The 23945-nt window shown below is 41.7% G+C and overlaps 1 protein-coding gene across 4 annotated transcripts in view; it reads left to right on the forward strand.

Moving 5' to 3' along the window:
• The window catches only part of Melk (maternal embryonic leucine zipper kinase), a 69731-nt gene that overhangs the window by 18781 nt on the left and 27005 nt on the right, over window positions 1–23945 (forward strand). For all 4 annotated transcript variants that reach the window (XM_076564111.1, XM_006986029.4, XM_076564112.1 and 1 more), the window contains 3 exons: window positions 431–529; window positions 17359–17427; window positions 18810–18908. In XM_076564111.1, the coding sequence (XP_076420226.1) occupies window positions 431–529; window positions 17359–17427; window positions 18810–18908 (267 nt within the window). The remainder of the gene's footprint in view (window positions 1–430; window positions 530–17358; window positions 17428–18809; window positions 18909–23945) is intronic.

The following is a 23945-nucleotide window of genomic DNA, read 5'->3' on the forward strand; positions in this document are numbered from 1 at the left end:
TTTTTTTTTTTCGTCTTTTAGTGTAATCTCAGACATAATCTGTTTTGACCGCTCATGGTGTTTGACAAGGCTATGTTTACTTTCTGTATTGCCTCAACTTAATAAATGAAATGGCTGACACCTCTCAGGTATAAATGCTTAACTTCTAATCTCCTACAGCTTGGAACACAGATCACTTGTTGGGAATTATTTTCTATTCCGTATTAGCATGTAGCTAGTGGAGTCTACTAAATTGAAAGTCAGGAGGTCTTCCATTGAGTCAGTAACTTTGAACAAATCTTCCTTTCTGGGCTTCATGTTCACTGTCTGTAGAATGAGCAAGTTGAATTGGCTGGTTTCTTAGTGCTCTTCCAGCTTTGTGAAGATTCTGTGAGTCTCTTTGTGTCCTGCCTTTGAAATGTGTTTTAATGCTATTTTTTCTCCCTCTTAGGCAGATGTTTGGAGCATGGGCATCCTCTTATATGTGCTTATGTGCGGATTTCTACCGTTTGATGATGATAATGTCATGGCTTTGTACAAGAAGATTATGGTGAGTATTACGGGTACAGAATTTCGGAATAAAAGCTCTCTGCTGCTTATTGTATGCTCCCATGGATAAAAGTACCAAAAGGCAAACAGATTCTGGCCTGTTAGAAGTTAAGACTACAGGTATTGTTTGGCCATGGTTAAAAGGAATGGAGTTGGAGGCTGCTTTTTCTTTGCCTTTTTTTTCCCCCTGAGGTAGGATTTGTCTGTGTATCCCTGGCTCTCCTGGAACTCACTCTGTAGACCAGGCTGGCCTCAAACTCAGAGATGCTCCTGCCTCTGCTTCCTGAGTGCTGCAATTATATGCGTGTGCACCATCACTGCCCGGCATGGCTGCTTTTTCTTGATCTGGATTCCAGTCATACTTTTTGTATTCATTTTTTGAAAACTTATCAAGATATATGTTTATAATATATTTTAATAAAATATACTATATTTATCTCCCATACTCAATAAAATTTTTAACAAAACACAAGCTGAAAGTGTTCCATATTTTAGGCTGCTGCAAAATGAAATAAATATGTAAGATTCTTTTCCTGTTTAAGAGTTTTGTGTGTCTATATGTATGTGAATACATGTATTGAGAGCGGCTGGTAGCAAAAGACTGGGAGTATACAGAAGATGACAAATAGTGTTCAGAGGGTCACCCTGTCAGAACCAAGGGTTCTGTTAGAGGAAACCATCACGCAAGGCGTTATGGAATTGCTGCCTTTTGAATGAATTGGTTGTTTCTTGTTGTAAACTTCTTGAGCAATAACAGCTATGATTCTCCCCATTTACCGTGCATTTCCATGTAATGTGTACATGTACGTGTAATCTCATGGCTGCATCTCAATCTTATGGGCACACATAATTGTGGATAGTCTAGAAGATGGTTTCTTATTTAACTGTACAATTTTTATGAATAGAAATATACTAAAATATGCTTCATATTAGGTCTATTGTTCCATGTGGACTGTAGACACTTAGAGGTCTTGTTCTTTATCCCTAGCTACTAACTAGGTAAAACTGGCCAGACACAGTGTCCTTATGGAACTTTCACAGAGCAGAATTGCAGGTGCCTGGCCTTGTTGGATCAAAACCTTTTAGAAGAATTGTTAGCGAACTAGAAGTGATATTGCAGGTGTCTGGCCTTATTATACCTTAGTCCTTCAAGAGATCAGTAACACCTATGTTCCTGAGAGAGTTTACTTTGTAGTTTTTACTAACAAGTTGTAAATGAATGGATATGTATGTATGTATGTATGTATGTATATATGTATGTATATGCTTGGGAAGAACAAAGAGGAGGACGAAGATGAGGAAGAACTAAGTTTAGAACAATGAGAGTACAGCAGAAGAAGAGACGGGAGCTAAGTATAAGAACAGAAAAGAAGCTGTGTAGATAGAATTGAATTAGAAGAATAAAGTGAGTGAACTAAAGAACTCAGTGTGCTTAGATTCATTGAATATCCCTCAGATTTTAGATTCCCAGCTGGTTGTTAGATTCTCCCACCAACCTTGGGAGAAAGCAATACATATGTGTATGTTTATGTGTGTGCTTATGCATGTGTCTGCATATAGAGGTAAGATATGGACAGAGGATGAAACTTAATGACTGCTAGGGTCTTGTTGGAGTCAACCACAGGCTGTCTAAAAAAAGAAAGGGCAAAGAATGCCATATAATATCAATGTATAAGTAAAAGCAGCAGCAGCTGAGGAAGAATTTGGTAGAAATCCTACAGGTAAGAATTGGGCAGGGTGTTTATAAAAAGTGCTTTTGATAGAGTAGCAAGCAAGTACATAGTGATGGGAGAAATGTGGGGAGGAATGTTGAGAAGTTTTTGATTGGACCATGCAATCTTCTAGCACCTTTATGTAAGGAGAGACGCTAAGTCAATAGAATTGAAATGCCAGGCCTAGGTGACTTGTGGCTCACTGTGGAATGCCAAATCTAAGGACACAGGTTTTAATCTTCATTTAAAAAAAAAATCAATAGTTTCTTCTCTCCTAAGTTGTTAAAAAAAAAAAAAACTCTTTAGAATTGATGTCTACACTACTAAGAATAATTTTAGGAAGAGATTCAATTGTGGGAATTTGGCTCCTTGGAGGCTGAAAAGGTCTAATCCTGCAGGCTTGCTGATAAGTGGAATGATGGCAGTAGCCATTACTACTGCCTTGGCAGCCTGTGTGCATCTTTCCTTCTTGGGAAAGAAGAGAGATGGGCATGGAGCTGAAGGCCAGCCTCCTGGAGCCTGCTGGTGTGGCCAGCACGGTCTGTATTTCCACCTACCCCTTCTTAAGCTTTCTCTAAGCGTTGTGGGCTGTCAGCTGTGGCTTTGGCTCCTGCTTGCTGAGTATGGCAGCACTTCCTGTCACAGAGCTCTGTCACCCCAAGGTAGCAGTGCATTTAGAGTAGGGTTGGCTCACTCTGGAGCTTTGTTGTTAGTTGACAGAGTGCAGCCTTGGTCTTTGGGCAGTTCAAGAACATTTTCCAGTTGTGTTTTGAATAAACAGTAGCTTGTCTTGAATTCTTTCCTCTGCTGGTCTTTTCTGCAAAGTAGAGCTATGTTTCTTGGTCTGAAAAAGAAAGTCTAGTATTGTAGCTGCTATTTTATTATATCCTATGCTTCCTTGGGGAACCTGATGCCAAAGAAATAAACTGATTTTTCCAAAGATGGGCTGAATAAATCTGCTTACCGGTACAGTGCAGAATCTTACACCCCCAGAATTCTAGGTGAGTGTTCTCTTTCCGAGTTCCTCCCTGGCTCTCACCTCCCAAAAGTTCCAGAAAGACAGTGTGGGGCTGCATAATCATAGAAGTTATACTTGTGCAAAGAATCTTGGAAACTTTTTCTTCCTTTGATGCTTGTTCACTCCTTAGATATATGGTGTGGTCTCCTCATGGTGGGAGGAGCCTTTGGAAATAGACTATGAGGAGCAGTTCACGATGCTGACTGAACGACAGAGTCACCTTCGGTACTGAAGGAAATGCTGATTTCAGCCCTTAGGACATCTGGGCCAGGTGACATTTTGGAAACTAAAGACTATTCTGGCTGTGGGCTTTGGCGAATTAACTTCTTTGTATCTGATTTTCTTCTGTAAAATGGGTGGACTATACCTACAGCATAGGGCTCTAAGGATTTAGTAAGTGAGCTATGAAAAGCACTGAGTAGTGTGCACTAGACATCAGTTGTTATTATTAGCACATTTCTAAGTCCGGCTAGTGCTTTGTCTAAGACTTAAAATTGTTCAGAGATTAATGTGTCTTTTTTCTTTCTAGAATTTATAATGATGGCCAGGAGGTGGTGGCACAGGCCTTTAATCCCAGCACTTGGGAAGCAGAGGCAGGTGGATCTCTGTGAGTTCGAGGCCAGCCTAGTCTATAGAGTGAGTTCCAAGTGTGTAGCCAGAGCTACATAGAAAGACCCTTCTCAAAACAAATAAACAAACAAAAAATTGTAATGATGTTGGGCAGTGGTGGCATTTAATCCCAGCACCCTGTGGATTTGAGGCCGGCCTGGTCTACAGAGCAAGTTCTAGGACAGCCAAGGCTGTCACACAGAGAAACCCTGTCTGGAAACAAAACAATTTGTAATGATTTTTTTCTGTGTTTGTATGTATGCATGTCCGTGTGTGTGCATGCATACATGATGTCTGCGTATGAGCACGTAGGTGTGCCATAGCATCCATGTGGAGGTCAGAGGACGTGATGTAATTTAGTTTTAAAGATTTACTGGCCGGGTGGTGGTGGCGCATGCCTTTAATCCCAGCACTCGGGAGGCAAAGGCAGGCGGATCTCTGTGAGTTCGAGGCCAGCCTGGGCTACAGAATGAGTTCCAGGAAAGGCGCAAAGCTACACAGAGAAACCCTGTTTCGAAACCCCCCCCCCCAAAAAAAAAAAAAAGATTTATTATATTAAACTATGTGTATATGTGTGTATCTATGCATGTGAGTGCAGGTGCCTGCAGAGGCCAGAGGAAGGTGTCAGATTCCCGGGAGCTGGAGTTAATAGGCATTGGGAGCCCCCTGACATGGGTGTTGGGAACTAAACTTTCAGAAGAGCTAAGTGCTCTTAACTACCAAGAGAACAGAGGAGAACCAGGGTGGTAGGGATTCAGCTAAGAGATTGGGCAGCATAAGTGGTGAGAAGGTGGGCAAGTGAAAGAGAGGAAAGGGTGGGGAAATGTCTGTTTTATCCTCTTAAAAAAGTGCTGGATGGGGGCCGGGGAGGTGGCTCAGCAGTTAAGAGCACTGGCTGCTCTTCTGGAGGACTCAGGTTCAATTCCCAGCAACCACATGACAGCTCACAACTGTCTGTAGTTCCAGTTCCAGGGGATCTGACAGCCTCACACAGATATACAGGCAAAACACTAATGCACATAAGAAAAACAAAAAGTACTGGATGATCTGTCTAGAGCATTTCTCTCTGAAGTTCCTTTTGGTCACTGTCTTATCACAGCACAAATAGTAACTTACAGGAGGGAAAGTGGGGAAGAGAGAGGGAAAGTAATTTGCGGTTACCCACTTCCTGGCAGATTGATAGGAACTCAGCTGGTTCGGAGTCAGTCTATATTCCTAGCCTGCTAGAGCGAGTCCTGAGGACTAATACCTGTCCTACGTGTTACTAAGCCACATAGTGTAGGGTTTTTATACTCTATTTATACTTTTTAGTAGTAATTCTTTGATTAATAATTTTAGTGTCAGATGTGGTAGGGGTCCAACTTTTCCCTTTTCTTTTTCTTGAGGTACCAGGGTCTCTGATCAAGGGACTTGTGTACGCCAGGTCAGTGCTCCATTACTGAGCTACACCTAACTTCTTCCTTTTTAAGAAATTTAAAATACCCTTTTGTCTTAAAAACTTGTGAAGGTAATATAGAGTGTCCATAGCCCTCATTTCTTTCCTGTGTTGTTGTCTGTTACAGGCACACTTGTCACACTAAGGAACGAATGCTGTTTTCTCATTGACTAAACTCTTACTTGGATTTCAGCACACTTTCTCTAATGTCCTTTTTGTAGTTTAGATGCCTTCATTTTCTCTCCTTAGTCTTCTCTGATCTAGAATAGCTTCTAGTGATTCAACATTACTTTTCCTCATTGGATTAGCTGCTTATTTCAATACTATTTATCAGTAATTCATCATTTTTTTTAGATTTGTTTTATTTTATGTGTATGAATATTTTACCAGCATGCACGGCATGCATGCTTAGTGTCTGTAGAGGTAAGAAGAAGGCTTCCGATTCTCAGATGGTTGTGAGCCCCCCATGTGGGTTCTGGGAATCAAAACCAAGTCCTCTGCAAGAGCAAGTGCTCTTAAGGCCCTAAAATGAGAGTTTTTAATAGTGTACCAGTCTCTTAATATTCATGCCTTCCTTGTCTACAGCTTCAAATGGTCCTTTTCTGACTAAACTATACATTTTTCTGAATCCCTCTGCCCTTATTAAACTAATGAATACCAGCCAGTAATGACCATGCTACAGCTTGGATGCTGTTCTGTTTTGAAATATTTTTAGTTAGACTATTCCTTTTACATTCATTCTCATCAAAGTCTTGGGATATAGGTCAAATATAGGCAAATTCTTAGCTAGAATTTAACATGAATAGCCAGTAGTAGAGTTTCTTGTAGAGTCTCCTTTCTCCATCTTCAGCCTCATGAATCTGGCCTTCTTTGTCTGTATTAACATTGACTTTTTCTTTTCTGAGCTCCTTCCAGTCCCTCATGAAACTCTTCTTGCAGCATTTTAAGCTTTTTTGACCCCGATTCTGCAATCTCTTTTAAAATGTGACAAAATGTGTGACATAGCAATTTATATAGAAGTGTAGTTTGCTCCATTTTATGTTTTATCTGTCATGGTCAGGAGAGCATAGTCTTGTAGTTCACAATATGGGCAGGAAGCAGAGTGGAGTGACCAGAAGGGTCCAGGGGCAAGGTACCCCTACTTTTCTAGTTTGGTTTCTGTTGCTGTGAAGAAATATCTTGACAAAAGCAACTTAGAGGGGAGAGGGTCGCCTCACAATTCCAGATACTAGTCCATTGCTGTGGTGATGTCACGGTAGTAGGAGCTTGAGACAGTCATGCCACATTCTCTCTTCTCACTTGCTTGTGCTCAGCCTGTGTTTCCCACAGTTTAGGACTCCTTGCCTAAGGAATGGTGCTGCCCAGTGAGCTAGATTTTTCCCCCATCAGTCAATTTTAATTAAAATCTTCTACAAACATGCCCACAGACCCACCTAATGTAGACAGTCCTTCACTGAGAGTCTCTAAGTGATTCTAGATTATGTCAAGTAGACAGTTAAAGCTAACCATCATATTTATGTACTTCCTCCAGTAGTTTCCAAAACCTCTCAAAGTAGCACTACCAGGTACAGATCAAATCTTAATACACTTTATATCCATCTTATTAATTCTCTGGACCCATGAGTCTTAGTGCTTTTTTTTTTTCTTTTGGAAAACATTCTTGTTAAATTACAGTAGATATTAATAGTAGAACACCTGTAGGTTTAAAAAAGAGCTGGGTGGTGGTGGTGCACATCTTTAATTTCAGCACTCAGGAAGCAGAGGCAGATGGGTCTCTGAGTTCAAGGCCAGCCTGGCCTACAGCAGTAGAATCATGTAAAAGTTTTACTTCTTCGTTGCCTACTTGCTCTGGCTAGTACTCCTTTACCGTGTTGAATACAAGTGGTGAAAGGGAGCAACTCTTGTTTTTTTTTTTAAATAAATGTTTTGTTTTTTTAATGGTGTTTCACTTGCATGTAGGTCTCTGTTCAGGGTGTCAGATTCTCTTGAATAGACAATTGTGAGCCACCATGTAGGTGCTGGGAATTGAACCTGGGTCCTCTGGAAAAACAGCCAGTGTTCTTAACTGCTGCCAATCCATCTCTCCAGGCCTCCTCCACCCCATTTTAATATATAAATATATGGTCTCCTATGGCCCAGGCTGACCTCAAAATTTTGTTTTTAGAATTCACTTATCTACTTGTTTGGGGGTGGTACTATTGTGTGTGTGTAAGTCAGAAAACAACTTGTGGGAATTGCTTTTTTTTTCTAACATGTCAATCCTGGGGATTGAACTTGAGTTGTCAGGCTTGGTACCTTTCCCTACATGCTTAGCCATCTCCCTGGCCCAAGGCATGTGTATGTGTGTGCACGCGCGCACGCGCTTCATGTTTGTTGTTTTTGGAAAAGGGTTTCAATATGTAGCCTTGGCTAGCTTGCTATGTAGACCACCTTGCCTCAAATTTACAGAGCTCTGTCTGTCTGCCTCTACCTCCTATGTGCTTGGCTTAAAGGCATATGCCACCATATCCAGCTGCAGTTTGTATTTTTGAGGTGGTGTCTCCTACTATATTCCAGGTTGTCCTGGAGTTCACTCTGTAGCCCAGGCTGGCCTTACTGCTGCGTTCAGTTCTGGGTGCTGAGATTATAGACTGTCACCACACTCAGCTCTTTCTGTTAATCTTAGAGGGAAAGCTTTCAGGGTTTTCCTGTGGCATATGATGTTACCCTTAGATTTTCATTATGTTGGGGTAGTTCTTGTCTATTCCTACTTTGTTAGGTGCTTTTCTGGCGTGGCGTTAAATTTTGCCATATGCTTTTCTGTATCACTGTAGATGAAAATGTGTTTTGTTAATGAGATTTTGGTATGTTGAATAGTCTTCAGACCTTGTAAGAGAGACTGTATGGTCATGGTTATGTAAAGTGGGGAGATGATGGTACTGACCAGCCGTGAGTCTCTCTGTAGCTGTATAGAAAAAGAGTTCTTTGCTTTTGAGCTGTGCTGAAATCTCGGTGCCTACAGCATGCACCTGAGGCTTTTTGTTGAAGTTTTGTTTTCCTACTGCCCCTGTTCCTCCAAGGGCGTGGAGCCTTCTGACATGTAGGCTGCATGTCTTTGTTTAGCTGGCACATGGTTGCCCAAGAAAAAAGAAAATGCTTGCTGCATGTGTATCTTACTCCTTTGTAACAAGAAGAACACACGGCGTTTCGGGAGCTGTGCTGATTTGCCAGGCTCTGTTAAGGAGGACACTTGCTGTTACTGTTTCCTTCCGTAGTGGAGGGAGCGAAGGTAGAGACTTTGATAACTTACTTCCTCAGGCTCTTCTGGCTACCCAAGCCCAGAGCCCTTCCTCATAACTACTAGTCACGATTTCTCAGTTCTGTAGTTGCTAGTGTACAAAAACCACAGGTGCCCAGAGGAGACATGACTTCCACTACAAGCTTATGTTTTCACCTATCGTCTGGAATGTTCTCAGAAATCCCTTCTTTTCAGGTTTACCATGGTTACAAGTTCACTTCCCTAGTTCACAGTAGGAGTTGTTATTCATGAGCTTTTCCACTGACTGGATGGCATTGCATCCTGACTAGTTCTGGTTTTGTTCATCAGTATTGTTACAGCATTCCATTAATCAGTGATTTCTAGGGTCCGTTCCAACTCTCTGTAGCTCTGAATTCTTTGACTATTGTTTTATGTTTTTCTTACTGTTATGTTGAAATTTTGAATGCTGATTCTTCTGTCATGTAATAATAACTGCTACTGCCAGTGGGCATTGTGCCACTAATATTTCTAAATTGTTAAAAACTGAATAGGCAGGACGTGGTGGCACATGTAATTCTAGCCATTAGGAGGTGTCGTGATAGAACTCTCATCCAATGACTGATGGAAGCAGATGCAGAGATCCACGGCCAGGCCTTGGGTGGAGCTCTGGGAGTCCAATCAGCGAGAGAGAGGAGGGATGTATGAGCAAGAGATGTTGAGACCATGATTGGAAAAAGCACAGGGACAAATAGCCAAACTAGTAGAAACACATGAACTATGAACCAATAGCTGAGGAGCCCCCATGGAGTTATATAGTGAATCTAAGGCTGCATGAGACCCAGCCCCCCCCCCCCCCCGAACCCCCCAGCTCCAGAAAGAAAAGGGAGGTGCCATCCATCTCTTACTCTGCAACATGGCTGACCTCAGACCTCTTGTGAAACCCAAGATTGTTAAAAAGAGGACCAAATGTCCATCTGGCACCAGTCAGACTACAGTGGTGGAAAGCAAGCATCACTGGCAACAGTAGGGGGTGGGGTCCAAGGATGGCATCTTGATGCTCTTAGTGCTGGTTATTGGAGAGACAAAAAACAAAACACATGCTATCCAGTGGTTTCCAGATGTTCCTGGTCAGTGGCTTGAGGGAACTAGAATCTTACCTGTGTTGAGATTACCCAGTTTTCCTCCAGAAAACCCAAATCCACTGTAGAAAGAGGAGCTCAGTGGACCATCAAAATCACCAGTCCTGGTGCCAGGCCGCACAGTGAAACAGACAAATAGCTCATGTGCACACTTATTGTATTTAATTAAAGAGCAAGCTAGCAGGAAAAATACCCTGAGCAGTACAGGTTTACCTGAGGGTTTGTGTATTCAGTTTTAGGCTGAATCCTATCCAGACTATCAAGATTTTTATAAAAGAAGTGATTGTTCATAGTCTGTGGAAACCGAGTTACGTTAGGTCCATGATGTTCTTAATTTACCAACTTGACCGTGAGGTGTTTTTGCCTGTCTGGACCTTAAACTACCGTACTGTTTGCTTTCCTTTGCCGTTTCTGCAAAGCCACATTTATACGGCAGATGTGGCATTAATACTATTAACTATTAATATTGTTTCATCAGTATATTTATTTGAGTACACTAGTGGATCTTGAATAAATCTTTTGGGGGCTGGAAATTACCTTAAAATAATATGAAAGTGTTCTACCCTAATAGTAAAATCCAAGGTTTTATTTTTGGCAAATTGAGTGCCTTTGCAGTGACATGAATGTGTTAGAAAATGTCTAATTCTTGTTTGGTAGAATTTGGCCTTCCTAATTAATATTATTTACTAATACTGTATTCTTTGTTTCTCCTACTCTGAATTTCATTTTTTAGTTTTTCATGTGTTTGCAAGTTGAAAATTGATTCAAATTAGGATTTTTATGCATTATTGTAGAATTTAATTTCACACATTATAGATTTTGAAATTTATTGTAATCTTGGCTCAGAACTATTGTTCCGAGTCACGGTGTAATACAGTCTGCTGGTTGAATCTAATTAAGGTGTCGTATCACTTGCATACAGTATGTATCTGCCTAGAGTGTTCTAAAAATTCTCACTTGGGACTATTACAGTCCTCAGTTCTTGGCTTGGCTGAAAAGCCCAGCAATATTTGACAGACACACTGTGTAACTTACTTAAGAGGCAGGCTTCGTTTATCTTTGCATTTGTTGGCTATTTTAACTCAAACGCTGAGCTGTAATTTTCAGCATGATTACTTAGAGATTGTGTATTAATCTTATTAAAGTCACCTATTCATTTGCTATCACAGTATTTGAAGACAAGCATGACCATACTTCAGTTCTGGTACACAAATATTAGAGTAGTCTATGTAATTTAGAAGTCAAAGTTGGATAGCCCGAAGGTAAAATTGCTTATCAGCTGTTACTTTCAAATTTAAAGAAAATGAATAACTTGTCTCTTTATGAGATTATATTTTTATAATTTTTATAGAGTTGACTATGGTGCTGTCATTGTGTGTTGGAGAGACCGCCTGCCTTTCTTAGTACCATGTGCAGAATGAACAATTTCAAGGCTGCTAGAATTCCCAGGATTATTCTTAGCCCGTAGATCTTTCTCCTCCTCCCACTTGGCTTTACCCGCTGTTGCGCTTGTTCTCATTTGCAAGGTAATCATCCTTTAAATAAAGAAGCAGGGTTAAGGGGCACAGCCCTGGCTGGCACAGGGCCCTCTGTGGAGATGCCCCTCCTCAGCGGCATTGTTCCCTGAGGTCTTTTCTGTTTGGTCTTGGGATGTATATTTTACCATTTAAATCACCCCTCTGTACTAGTAGGCTTCCCTGGACCTCACAGCACAGCACAGCGGAAGCAGCACTGCCTCCTTCTCTGGTCCTTTTCTAGCCACTTACAAAATGTGCTCTGTAACAGTGTTTCTCAACCTTGGCTCTGTTGTTGATATTTGGGACCAGATCATTCTTTGCTGTAGGTGGTGGAGTGCTGTAGCACTGGGGTGTACAGCAGCATTATTAGAGGTCAGAAGTATCCCCCGACCCTGCACACTCTGGCAAAGCAGGGGGCATCTACTAAAAAGTTCCTCATGCTGGGTGTAGTGGTATTATGTAATGTGGAGTATTCCTACTTTTAGCTAAGAGTGGTTTTTTTTGTTGTTGTTGTTTGTTTTTTTTTTTTTTCCCCCTTTTGGATGTTAGTTTAAGGGCATAGTTTGGTAGTTAGGAGCCTGTTTTGGAGTATCAGAAAAGCTGGGAACCTGGAACCAGACTTCTCCTTGGGAGGCTGATGGGAGAGTGGTAGCTGAGGAGGTGAGACCCTAACTGAAGCCGTAGGAGTTGCTTAGTGCTGCTGTAGCCAAGAACCTGAGGGTTGTGGCTTAACCCAGCTGATTTACTCACACAGTTGGGGCTGGGCACCAGCCAGTATGGAGAGGGCCAGAGGGTAAGCAGCAAAAGTCTGCAGCGGTTAGCATGAGGCAAGGCCACCCGGAGCTCATGGAGTCTGACCAGTGAGTGACAGTCAGGAGCAAGTTCTGATCAGGAACTCTGGTAGCAGGTCCAGCTCTTCTTTCTGTGGGACCTTGACAAGAGCAAGCTGAAGCTTATGAGAGAGACAGGCAGACGGGCAGTTTGCTGAGAATGAGAACAAATCCAGTTCCCAGGGGGAGACTCGTGAGAAGCCTTCGTGTCAGGAGTTAGGAAATACGCAACTATGGGAGGGGGCCAGCGAGTGGTCCAGCCCCATATTACAGGAGAGTTGGCTGCAGCGTCTAAATCCCTCCATCCTTGGGATAAGAATTGGGGCCAGGTAGCACTGAGCCTTCGCATTGGGGTTCAGTTGGCTATTGGTAAAGGCCAATAGGGAGAAATAAATTAGGGGTTTTGTGGCCATAGTCTAGAAACAGATTGGGTCGTTTCTGATTCAGTCAAGCATTAAGACCCCCTAGCAAGGTATAATAAATGAGTGAGCTCTCTGTGTCACATTGAAGACTGAAGAGAAAGACAGTGGCAACTTTGGAACTCTGGTTACCTCTTTAACGTAGTGGAAAACCAGCCTGCCATGTAGTTCATTTGTTTATTTCTTTTTCCTTTTCTTTTTTGAGATGGTCTCACTATGTAGCCCTTGCTGACCAGGAGCTCACTATATACTCCAGGCTGGCCTTGGACTCACAGAGATCTACCTGCCTCTGCTCTCCAAGTGCTGGGATTAAAGGCTTGAGCCAAAACATCTACCATATAGCTTATGATTTTGAATGACCCGTAACTTGTCCCTGACTTGTAAGCTGGTTTGACTTCTGTTATACCCTTACTAGTGTATGAGTGGATGGATTCTTGGAGTCTCCTTCATTACAACTGGCTTTGACTTTCTTTCTATGCCTACCTGTATCTCCCTGGACTACATTTCTAACAGTCCTCACTCAAGGGATTTATTTTACTGTGCCTTTCTGTGGTTTAGGAGGCCCTTTGAACTCGGCCATAGGTTCTTTCGTGGTATTACAAGCAGTTGTGTAATAAATACTACCATTCTTACATTTTGTTTGTTTGTTTGTTTTTTGGTTTTTCGAGACAGGGTTTCTCTGTGTAGCTTTGTGCCTTTCCTGGAACTCACTCTGTAGACCAGGCTGGCCTCGAACTCACAGAGATCCGCCTGGCTCTGCCTCCTGAGTGCTGGGATTAAAGGCATGCGCCACCACCGCCCGGCCATTCTTACATTTTTGTACACCAAATTATTTGCTTAGATTAAATTAAAGAAGTTGCTGAATTAAGGATATGCAGTTTTGAATGTCCTAATACATATTTACAAGTTATTCTTCAAATTATATAAATACTCCTGGTCCTGAGCTCTTTCTAGTAATAATGTGTGTATCTAAATATCTATCTTTCTAAAAGTGTTTTGGTTTATATGTGCTTCTAGTCTCAGCTACTCAGGTTGAGGCAGGAAGATAACTTGAGCCCTGGCTCTTCTGGGCAATTATAGTGACACTTATCTTAGAAAAACTAAGTAATATGTTTGTCAGTGTTATGAAGGCAATATCTTAAACTTTTTTTTTAAAGATTTATTTTTATTTTATGTCTAGGATAGTTTTGCCTTCATGTATATATGTGTACCTTGTGTGTGCCTGGTGCCCATAGAGGTCAGAAGAGGGTGTTGGATCCCCTGGCACTGAAGTTACAGATGGTTGTGAGCCACCTTGGGGGTGCTGGGAACTGAATTGGGATCCTTTATAAGAACAGTCAGTGCTCCTCATTGCTGGGCCATCTCTGCAGCCCCTTTGTCCTTGAGACAGGGCATCTCCTTGCCTCTGTTTTGTGTGTATTATGCATGTATGTATGTGTACATGAAGATGTATCTATGGAGGTCAGAGGACAGCTTTTGGTTCACGCCTTCCACCTTGGTGAGACAGTCTCTCACATTGTTCTGCTGTTGTGCAGTATAATTCAGGCTAGCTATCCTATTGGCTTCTAGGTGGTTCTGTCTCTGCTTCCTATCTCCTTGGAGGACTTCTGGGATTACAGGTGCAGCACATAAGGGTTTTTAGAGCATAGGTCTCTGGGATTGAATTCTGGTTGCCCAGCTTGTGTGGTTAGTGCCTGTATCCATTGAACCATCTCTCCCACTCCTGCTTGGTTTTTGAGACTATTCTCCTGCAGTCCAAGCTGACCTTGGGTTTGCATGTAGTTTAGGAAGACCTTGAACTCCTGCTCTTATGTCTTAAGTGCTAGGATTACTGGTGAGTTGTTGTTGGATAATCTTTTTGTGCACTGTGAAGATGTGTTGCTTTCATTGGTTTAATAAAGAGCTAAACGGCCAGTAGCTAGGCAGGAAGAGGTGGGACTTGAGGACAGGGAGAGAGTTCTGGGATGAAGGAGGGCAGAGTTGCCAGGAGACTCTGGGAGAAGCAAAATGAACATTCAGTATTGAGGAAAGGTACCTAGCCATGTGGTAAAACGTAGATTAGAAATGTGGGTTAATCTAAGTTGTAAGAGCTAGTTAGTAACAAGCCTAAGCTTTTGACTGAGCATTATGATTAATAATACGTCTTTGTTGATATTTGGGAACTGGCTGTCGGGATAGAAAATTCCACCGATTGTGAGTGCCACTGCACCTGGTTTTACACAGTGCTGAGGATTGAACCCAGGGTCTTGTACATGTTAGGCAGTCATTCTTCCAACTGAGCCACATCCTCAGCCCTTAAATTAATTTTTTGTTAAATTAGTTGAACATAATTTGATGCTTGTTGGCTATTTAAATGTCCTGTCAATATTCTTTGCCTGTTTTCTTTTAGAATGTATGCTTTTGTCTAATTCCTTCCTTTAGTCAAAAAATATTAATTGAGCACTTTATGCATACTAGGGCCAGGCACTATTCTGGGTCAACAGAATGGCAAATTCTGTATTAAGGAGCTTGTTTTTGAATGTAGTGAGGAATAAAATAGAAACTGATGGTGGTAATAAGGACTGTAAAGCCAGTAGAGTGGGAATGACGGGTGGAGTGCTGTGGTGAACGTCGCAGGGCAGGGCGTCCTCACTGAAGCGCACACTCGGCTGGCAGCTAGCACAGGCATGGCAGACAGGGAACCATGAGTGCTGAGGCCGAGGCAGGCTGCTTTCATGAGCGACTCGTTTGGTGAGGGAAAGTGAGACATTAGATGAGTTTGGGAGGCAGCAAGAAGTGGGATGGACATGAGGAAACGGACCACCCTGAGTGAGATGGGGGGCACTGGGGAGCTTAGAATCGTGAGGTGACGTGACTTGCCCCACTATTTTTAGGGAATATAAGTGATAGTGAGTGAAGACTAGACTTCAGGGGACAGTGGTGCAGTCTGGATGTGCCACAAGAGGCTCGTGATGGTGTAGATGAGGTTCCCGGATGTGTTTGAGCACAGCCCAGATGCTGATGGGTTGAATGTGGGTGTGGGCAGAAGAGAGAGAGGTTCGAGTCTGGCAGTCGTCAGTGCTTCACCACTCACTGGGCGGGGAGGCATGGGAGAGCCGATGTGGTGCTTAGTGACTTGCAGGCCTTTTAATGTAATTAAATGTCATAATCTTTCATCTAGGCAGGCAAGTCTTCCCCGATGGCTGTTAATCTTGTTAGTGTTTTGAGGTTCATAAATGTTTTTTTTTTTTTTTTTTTTTTTTTTGGTTTTTCGAGACAGGGTTTCTCTGTGTAGCTTTGCGCCTTTCCTGGGACTCACTTGGTAGCCCAGGCTGGCCTCGAACTCAGAGAGATCCGCCTGCCTCTGCCTCCCCAGTGCTGGGATTAAAGGCGTGCGCCACCACTGCCCGGCTGAGGTTCAGAAATGTTAAATGTTTGTTTTGTTGTGATAGTCTTAAAGTTTTTGGTTTTGCTGTTGTGTCTGGAAAAAATTCTAAAAACAATTTCCCCTTCTTTCTCTAAGTACTGTTAAGATTTTGTATTTGCATTTAATTTGGGTGAAGTTAATTTTCATGTATGCTATGAATTATACATTTAACTTAATTTAGGTTTTCTCAAATAATTATCTTGTTATTTTAACATCATTAAGAAATTTGATGTCTGCTACAAGAAATTATTGTATCATTTCCCCAGAATTGGAAAAGAGGATGTTTGTGGCAGGTTCTATCCAATGGTATTTTGACCTGAATTAAGGTTTAACAACCTCCTGGCTTTGTCTTTGGTTGATGATATAGTGACCATGATGTGTCAGCTAGCCAAGGTTGTAAGCATTTCTTTCCTTAGTCTCTTCCGTTCCCTCAAAACATGTTTGCCTTAGGAAATGCCTTTAGAGGGCTGGTGAGATGGGTAAAAGCACTTGCCTCACACACCTGATGACCTCACACCCGATGACCTCATACACCTGATGGCCTCCCAGACCTGATGGCCTTGCAGACCTGATGACCTCATGCCTGATGACCTCATACACCTGATGGCCTCCCAGACCTGATGGCCTTGCAGACCTGATGACCTCATGCCTGATGACCTCATACACCTGATGGCCTCACAGACCTGATGGCCTCACAGACCCGTTGACCTCACAGACCCATTGACCTTATATACCAGATGACCTCACAGACCTGATGGCTTCAGCTCAATCCCCAGAACCATTGTAAAGGTGGAAGGAGATCACTGTCTCCACAGAGTTCTTTTCTGATCTCCACACACATCATGTCACACATGTGCCTGCATTCGCATGCACATATTCACACAATAATTGACATTTATCAGTTTGCTCAGTGATTAAAAGTTCTGCCCTGTGTACCATGTATGTTAATGACTTGTTTTGTTTTGTTTTGGAGCTGGGTACCAAATTCAAGGCCTTACACTTGCTAGGCAGACACTCTACCCCTGAATTCATCCCCTGTTCATTGTGGCCTATTTTTAACTACATGTCCTGCTATCAGATATGTTTTGCTGTTGCTTCACTATGTGAGCTGATAATTGCTCTAAGATGATCAACTCCAGTTTGCTTTGGCAGTACAAAATGAGTGTAGTATTGTCTTTGCTCTTCCTGTAATAGTATGGATTCCTAAGCCTGTGGGTATATATATATTTCACTGTTAATTGTAATTATATTCTCAGTACTGTAGTCCTTTTCTGACAGGTGAATAATTTAGAGATGATGATAGTCTTTAATTTACTGGATTTTTTTGTTTGTTTGTTTGTTTTCTGGCAAGAACTGGGAGTTGTTCTTATTGACAATGTTGACTGAATCTTGTAGTTGGTAAAGTATTGAAAGTTACAGAAGCAAATTCTAGCATCTAACTACCATAGAATATCAGCAAAGCAGGTTGACCTAAGTCGTCTTCTGTGTTTTCTTTGCTTTTTTGTAGAGAGGGAAATACGATGTTCCTAAGTGGCTGTCTCCCAGTAGCATTCTGCTTCTCCAACAGATGCTTCAGGTAAAGTTTGTTGTTTATTTTTAAATAATAGAAGCCCATTGTAATTGTTTGGTTTAACTTTTAATGTAACTGTGGGGCTGCGGCATTTATCATTATCTATTAGCTTAAAAAAGATTCCAATCATTATGTATCTTGTAAATACCCTTTCTGAGAATCTCTGCTAATCATGTTGTAAACACGGTTGCTTTAGACCTCGTCTGTCTTTGATGATGTGCTTTTTTAAAACCTTCATTTATTTATTGGTTTGTCTAATAATCATTCTGTTTTCTCTAGCTCTGGCTCTCCTCTCCATTTTCTTGTTTCTACTCCTGCACATTAGGCATATAAACTACTGAATAGATGCTTGGATGAACTGATGTGTGGTCTATGGGCCCTGTGATCTAGTGTGCTCTTCAAATCATGTGTCAGAATTGCCAGGTGGGCCTGTTAAAACACAGCTTACTAGGCCCTATCCCAGTTACCTGACATAACAGATCTCAGGCAGCACTAAGCATTTGCATTTCTAAAAGGCTCCTGAATGGTGTTGATGCTGGTGGTTTGGGACCACTTTGAGAATGACTCTGGTGGAATGATGGTGAACGGTGCTGGAGTCTAGGTGCTCACCCGCTTAACCAGTCAGTAAGCCTGTCTTCTAAGCTGTGGTCTATAGAATGGAAAGGGTGGGTCTGAGCCCATTTCACTGCTCTGTCCTGTGCTTTGGATACAATGAATTGGAAACACTTGGAAAATAGTGAATTATTTATTACGGTCCCTGAATATCTTCCAGTTTTTCATCGATTAAGTCGTCTTTACCTTTAATTTAAAATGTACCTCAGGCTCACCCACCTTGATTAAGTAGAGCCAGACCACCAAATCTCCATAGTGAGATTGAAAAATGCCTCAGCCTTTCTTCTAGACCCCAAAACTTAATCTTTGTTGATTAATTTTTCTCTCCTCACATTTGAACATCACAAATGGAAACGAAAGGTGTGCTTTTCAGCTTGTTCTATGTGATTGCGAGTGAATCGGAAGTAGAGATTGCATATTCAGTGTGAATGCCTGGCATTGCGCTTGCTTGAATACTAAACTGGTGACTATTTCCCATGAATAGGTTTTCCAGCAAAAAGACTATTACATCATACAATAGATTGACTGAACTTCATGAATAATGTCCATACCAATGAAGTTCGTGTTTGTTAAACATTTATCATGTAGGCCTGTGTTGGTTGCTATAGTTTTCTTGCCTCAATTGCCTTTTTAAAAGAATTCATTCCAAGGCCATTTTAAGGTCTTTGACAGTGTTGTTTGTGATGATAACGTTTACATCTGTTCTGGTGCATTTTGAGTTCTCAGGAGGAAAGGTGTTGTAGTCTCTGTTTGAAATGTGCTTCAATGGCCACTAGGTGGACCCAAAGAAACGGATTTCTATGAAAAATCTCTTGAACCATCCCTGGATCATGCAAGATTACAACTGTCCAGTTGAGTGGCAAAGCAAGACTCCTGTAAGTATAATGAAACCCAGTATTTGTTTTCAGAAGTTTGTGTGACTTCAGAACCTGTGATAATATGCTCTAAAGAGGAAAGAAAGTTTATTGTCTGGATCACTGTTGGGAGACTTAATAGCCCCGTCCTATATTACCTGTCAGTCTTTGAGCCAGTGAGTGGTTGCTTACCCTGTACTACACATGAGGATCACCTAGAACCTTAAACAGCAGGGCCTGGCTGAGAGAGTGCCACATGTCTCTAGTTACAGTATGTAGGAGACGTGAGCAGAAGTTCAGGAGTTCAGTGCCCACCGTCACCAGCAATCCCTGCTTTCCATCCCACAATATTAATGCGTGCTTTTAAAAGCTCCCGGCTGTTTTCCACGTGCAGTCAGGATTGTGAACAGTGCTCTGGGAGTCTTGAAGGAGTTATTTAACTTTGCTTAAACCTATTTATTCATCTGTAGAAATAAGTTCAACCCGTTCTGCTTCCCAGTGTAGTGACAAAATCATATCAGTTTCTAGACATCTGAGTTTGAGAGTTTTTTTTGTACCACATATATATATATATTCATTCATAAAAAAGTAACAGTAGGAGTTGAGTGTAGTGACACATACTTATAATCCTAGCACTTGAGAAGTTGAGTTTAGGAGGATTGCAAGTTTGAGGACAGCCTGGCCTATATACTGAGACTGTCTCAAAAGGAAAAAAGGAATCAATAAATATTTTTGTGAAGAAAAAAACATTGAAAAATAAATTTGATAAAAAAGTGGCATGTTGATGTCTTTACAAGTTTCTGTGAGGTCTGGCATAATAGCAGACACCTGTATAGTCTTCCTGTTCCTTCATTTAGAAAATGTAACCTCACCCAGACAGAGAGGGAACATGGGGAATATTTAATAGCCCTTTCAGATAGTTTCTGATAATTCCTTAAAGTATGGTCATTTAAAAAAAAAATACTTACTTTAGTTTATGTGTATGGGTGCTTGCTTACGTGTACATATGTATGTACACCATGTGACCAAGGAGGACAGAAGGGAACATGGGATCTCTTGGAATTGGAGTTGCAGGTGGTTGTGAGCCACCATGTGGCCGCTGGGAACCGAACCTTGATCCTGAGCAAGAGTACTGAGGACTATCTTTCTCTAGCCCTCAGTTTGGTAATTTCTTAAAGATTAGTTGCAGGTGGAATATGAAGTCAGTGAGCACTTAGGACTCTCATAAAAGTCATTAGTCTGTTCATGGGCTCTTTTTTTTCATGTACTATTCTGTACTGGTCATGTGGAAAATACTTGTGTGGCGCTGAGTGGTGCAGATTTTCCAGTGCTGACACATTTTCCAACACAGCATTAAAACAAAACAAAACAAAACAAAACACATTTCCTAAAGTCACTACTGACCTAATCGGAAAAGACATTTTCACTGTTGGAAAGCTGTCAAGCTTGTGTGACAGTCACTAGTTTTTTTTTAAACAATTCTTAATTTTTGCTTGAGAGATAAAATTGCATTGTTTACAACAAATACCATTAGTTAATTCACTTTGTTTGGCTTTGACAAAGTGTTTCCAAAATATCCCAGTTTGAATAACCAGTAGGAAGTGGTATTTTATGACTGAAATGGCTAATTGAAGATTTACTCTAGTCACATAGGTTCCTTACTCCAGATGGCAATGGCTTTGCACCTGACACTCCATCTTACACTAAAAACACACATGTTCGGTGTTGACATGTAATAGAATTCTTTCCCGTGCTTCAAGGACTTAAGAGCAACTGGCTTATTTGGGGGATTATGAGTACCTGACAACACCCTGTCCTGGACAGTTGGATTTCCATGGAAGCACCGGTTTCACCCCTTGCTTTGTGCTTTCAGTTCAGATGTCAGCACTGTGAAATGTGAGAATAGTATTGTAGAAGTAGTTTTGTGCCTGGAGGCCCTCAGCAGACTTCAGATCACACTTTAACAATTGGTTTAATATACCTGCCCTCATGACCTCTTGAGTCCTCACGGGCACATATAATGTATATACATGTGCATATCTCATATATACATAGTTTACACACACACACACACACAGACTCACCATATATGTAGCTAGAAAATGGAGGAGCATTTTTGTAACCTTTGCAGATAATTGAGACTTTTCTCCACTTCTGCTGTGGTGTATGGTATGCACATGGATTGGAATAGCTTGGGGGGGTGTGTCTAAGACATGTCACATGTAGACAAATGGGGCATTTGCTTTTTGAATAATCACATCAGTGAATATAATTACTCTTCCCACTAGCTAGCTAGCCTTAGAAAAGTAGACTTTTGCTTCAAGCATCTACTCTTCTCCCCACTGTTCGGGCCATACAGACCTAACTAAAACTCTTCCTGATTCTGCTTTGATTGTTAACTCTTACTCTATCTCTTATCCATATTCTTCCAGGCCTCCATGATATAGTGGCTATCTATTGAGTAAATGCAGCTTATTTAGAGATTACCAATGCTGAGAGACCATGAGTGTGTCTGAGCAGTTCAGCAGAAGAAACAGGGAAACTGATGTGTCCTTTGTGAGGTGGAGATTGGGGGATGCAAATGCCTGTGTTTAACCATTGGGGGTCATCATTTCTCCATGTGTAGAAGGCTTTGCATGTCTTTTGAGCCATGATTCTAATATGATAGAATACACTACTGCTCATGTTAGAAAAGTTACCAAAATCAAGTAAGTCTCTCTCATAGCTTGTTTGATTTTGAGACATAGTCTCATGTAGCCCAGCTCAGGCTTACTATGTAGCCAAGGCTGGCTTGGAACTTCAGAGCCTCCTAACTGTGTTCCTGAGGACAGTCTCTGATTTAAACATCAGAGGTTTTGTGTGTTTGTTTTCTGTTCTTTTTTTTTTTTTTTTTTTTTTTTTTTTAATTTGGGGCATACTATAAAGTAAAACCTAGTTTTGAGTGTTCCCAGGGCATACAGTTTTACTTACATCTTAATATAATTGCTAGTCAGCTGTGGTAGCATACATCTATAACCCAAACTCCTTTGGTGTCTGGGCAGGAGGATGACAAATTTGAGGTTGATCTTGGAAACATAGTGAGACTGTGTCTTGGAAAAAAGAAAGGAAAACAAGCCAGGTGGTGGTGGCGCATGCCTTTAATCCCAGCACTCGGGAAGCAGAGGCAGGCAGATCTCTGTGAGTTCGAGGCCAGCCTGGGCTACAGAGCGAGTTCCAGGAAAGGCACAAAGCTACACAAAGAAACTCTGTGTCGGGGGAAAAAAAAAAGGAAAACAAATAACTGCTGATCTGGATGTGGTGCTAGATCTTGGGAAACCAAAGCAGGAAGACTGACATGAATTTGAGGCCAGTCTGGGCCACCTAATGAGTTCTAGGCCAGCCATAGCTACAGTGTGAGACCCTGTCTTAAAAAACAAATAAAACTATGGCTCAGAGGTTAAGAGCACATATTTACTGGTCTAGCAAAGGACCCAAGTTTGCATCCCAGCACCTGTAGCAGGTGGTGGCTCACAACATTCTGTAACTATAGCTCCAGGGGATCCAACACCTGACCTCCTCAGGTACCTAGACACATACACACAATAATACAAATAAATCTGTAAAAATTGCTAGTATTTGTTGAGTACTACACTAGCATGCTATTATAAGATTCAGGTTTTATATTTTACTGCGGAATGATATGGGTAGAACTCTTTGGATAGTACTTTTAGGTCAAGCATTATTCCATAGGCTTTGCTAACTCATTCAGGCTTTGACTAGCGCTCTGAAGTAGAGCCTATTATTTCCCTATTCTGCAGATGGAGCTAGGATGTACATTATCATGAAGTAACTTGTCCACAGTCGAGTGGCGAGTATGTGTAGAGTAGAAAACCAGAATTTGAATCAAGCAGGAGGGCTGCAGCATGGAGAGGACCTGGGAGGTCAACTGGATTAAACCCGGGTCTGTATCCTGCCTGTCTGCAACCTTTGTGGCAAGCCTTCCCTTTTTTTCATAGAATCATAGATAAGGAGCATCATGGCGTGGTAGAAAAGTCTGGGCCAGGAATCAAAATGCCAGTTTTGGGGGCAGATAGCTGACTTTTCTCAATCTTCATTTCATCACCCATAATCTGGACATTTTACTTAGTGTTCTGTCGTTCTAGAGGACCTTTACCCATCAGCTTACTCATCTGCTCTGCCTCCTTACAGAGCTGTTGCAGAGTAAAAATGAGTTGTAAATAGAAGAGATATAAGGATTGTTGTCGCTTTTTTAAATATTTGCTTTTTTCTTTCAGTAGTGTGTTATCAAGAATGAACTATAAAAATAATTCTGATTTACTTGGATATTTAAGACATAGATGCTGTAATAATTCTACGCATGATCTCCTCATGCTATTTTCATGCACAGCTCTAGTACCCAAGTATTGTATCAAATAGAAGTTATATTCAGTTCCATTTTCTGCCCTAGTGAACAGGAAATGTAGCAGGCACGGATAATCCGAAATAATTGGCTACTTTTGGACATGCATTTTTGTCCTTAAGCTGAGAGTTCAGAGCACCATCCGAGTCCCTTTGGAAGACTCAGTTTAAAATGAGAGTCCTTCTCAGACCCTTGTCACCCCTTTTTATTCCAGTTTAGGAGTCCAGGAGAAAGCACAGTACCTCCTTCTGTCCGCTTCTCTTCTGCATAACATGGTAGGTTTGCAGGGTTGGGAGGTGTGCAGAGGCAGGCTGCCTGTCTTTGCCTTTAAAAAAGGTTTGCGTGAATTTTTTCTTCTTCTTTTTTTTTTTGGTTTTTCGAGACAGGGTTTCTCTCTGTAGCTTTGCGCCTTTCCTGGAGCTTACTTGGTAGCCCAGGCTGGCCTCGAACTCACAGAGATCCGCCTGGCTCTGCCTCCCGAGTGCTGGGATTAAAGGCGTGCGCCACCACCGCCCGGCATGAATTTTTTTTTTTTTTGCATTTATTTGTGTGTGTGTGTGTGTGTGTGTGTGTGTGTGTGTGTGTGTGTGTGTGTGTGTGTGTGAGAGAGAGAGAGAGAGAGAGAGAGAGACAGAGAGAGACAGAGACAGAGACAGACA

Source organism: Peromyscus maniculatus, chromosome 2 (genome assembly GCF_049852395.1).
Source record: "Peromyscus maniculatus bairdii isolate BWxNUB_F1_BW_parent chromosome 2, HU_Pman_BW_mat_3.1, whole genome shotgun sequence".
Lineage (NCBI taxonomy): Eukaryota > Metazoa > Chordata > Mammalia > Rodentia > Cricetidae > Peromyscus > Peromyscus maniculatus.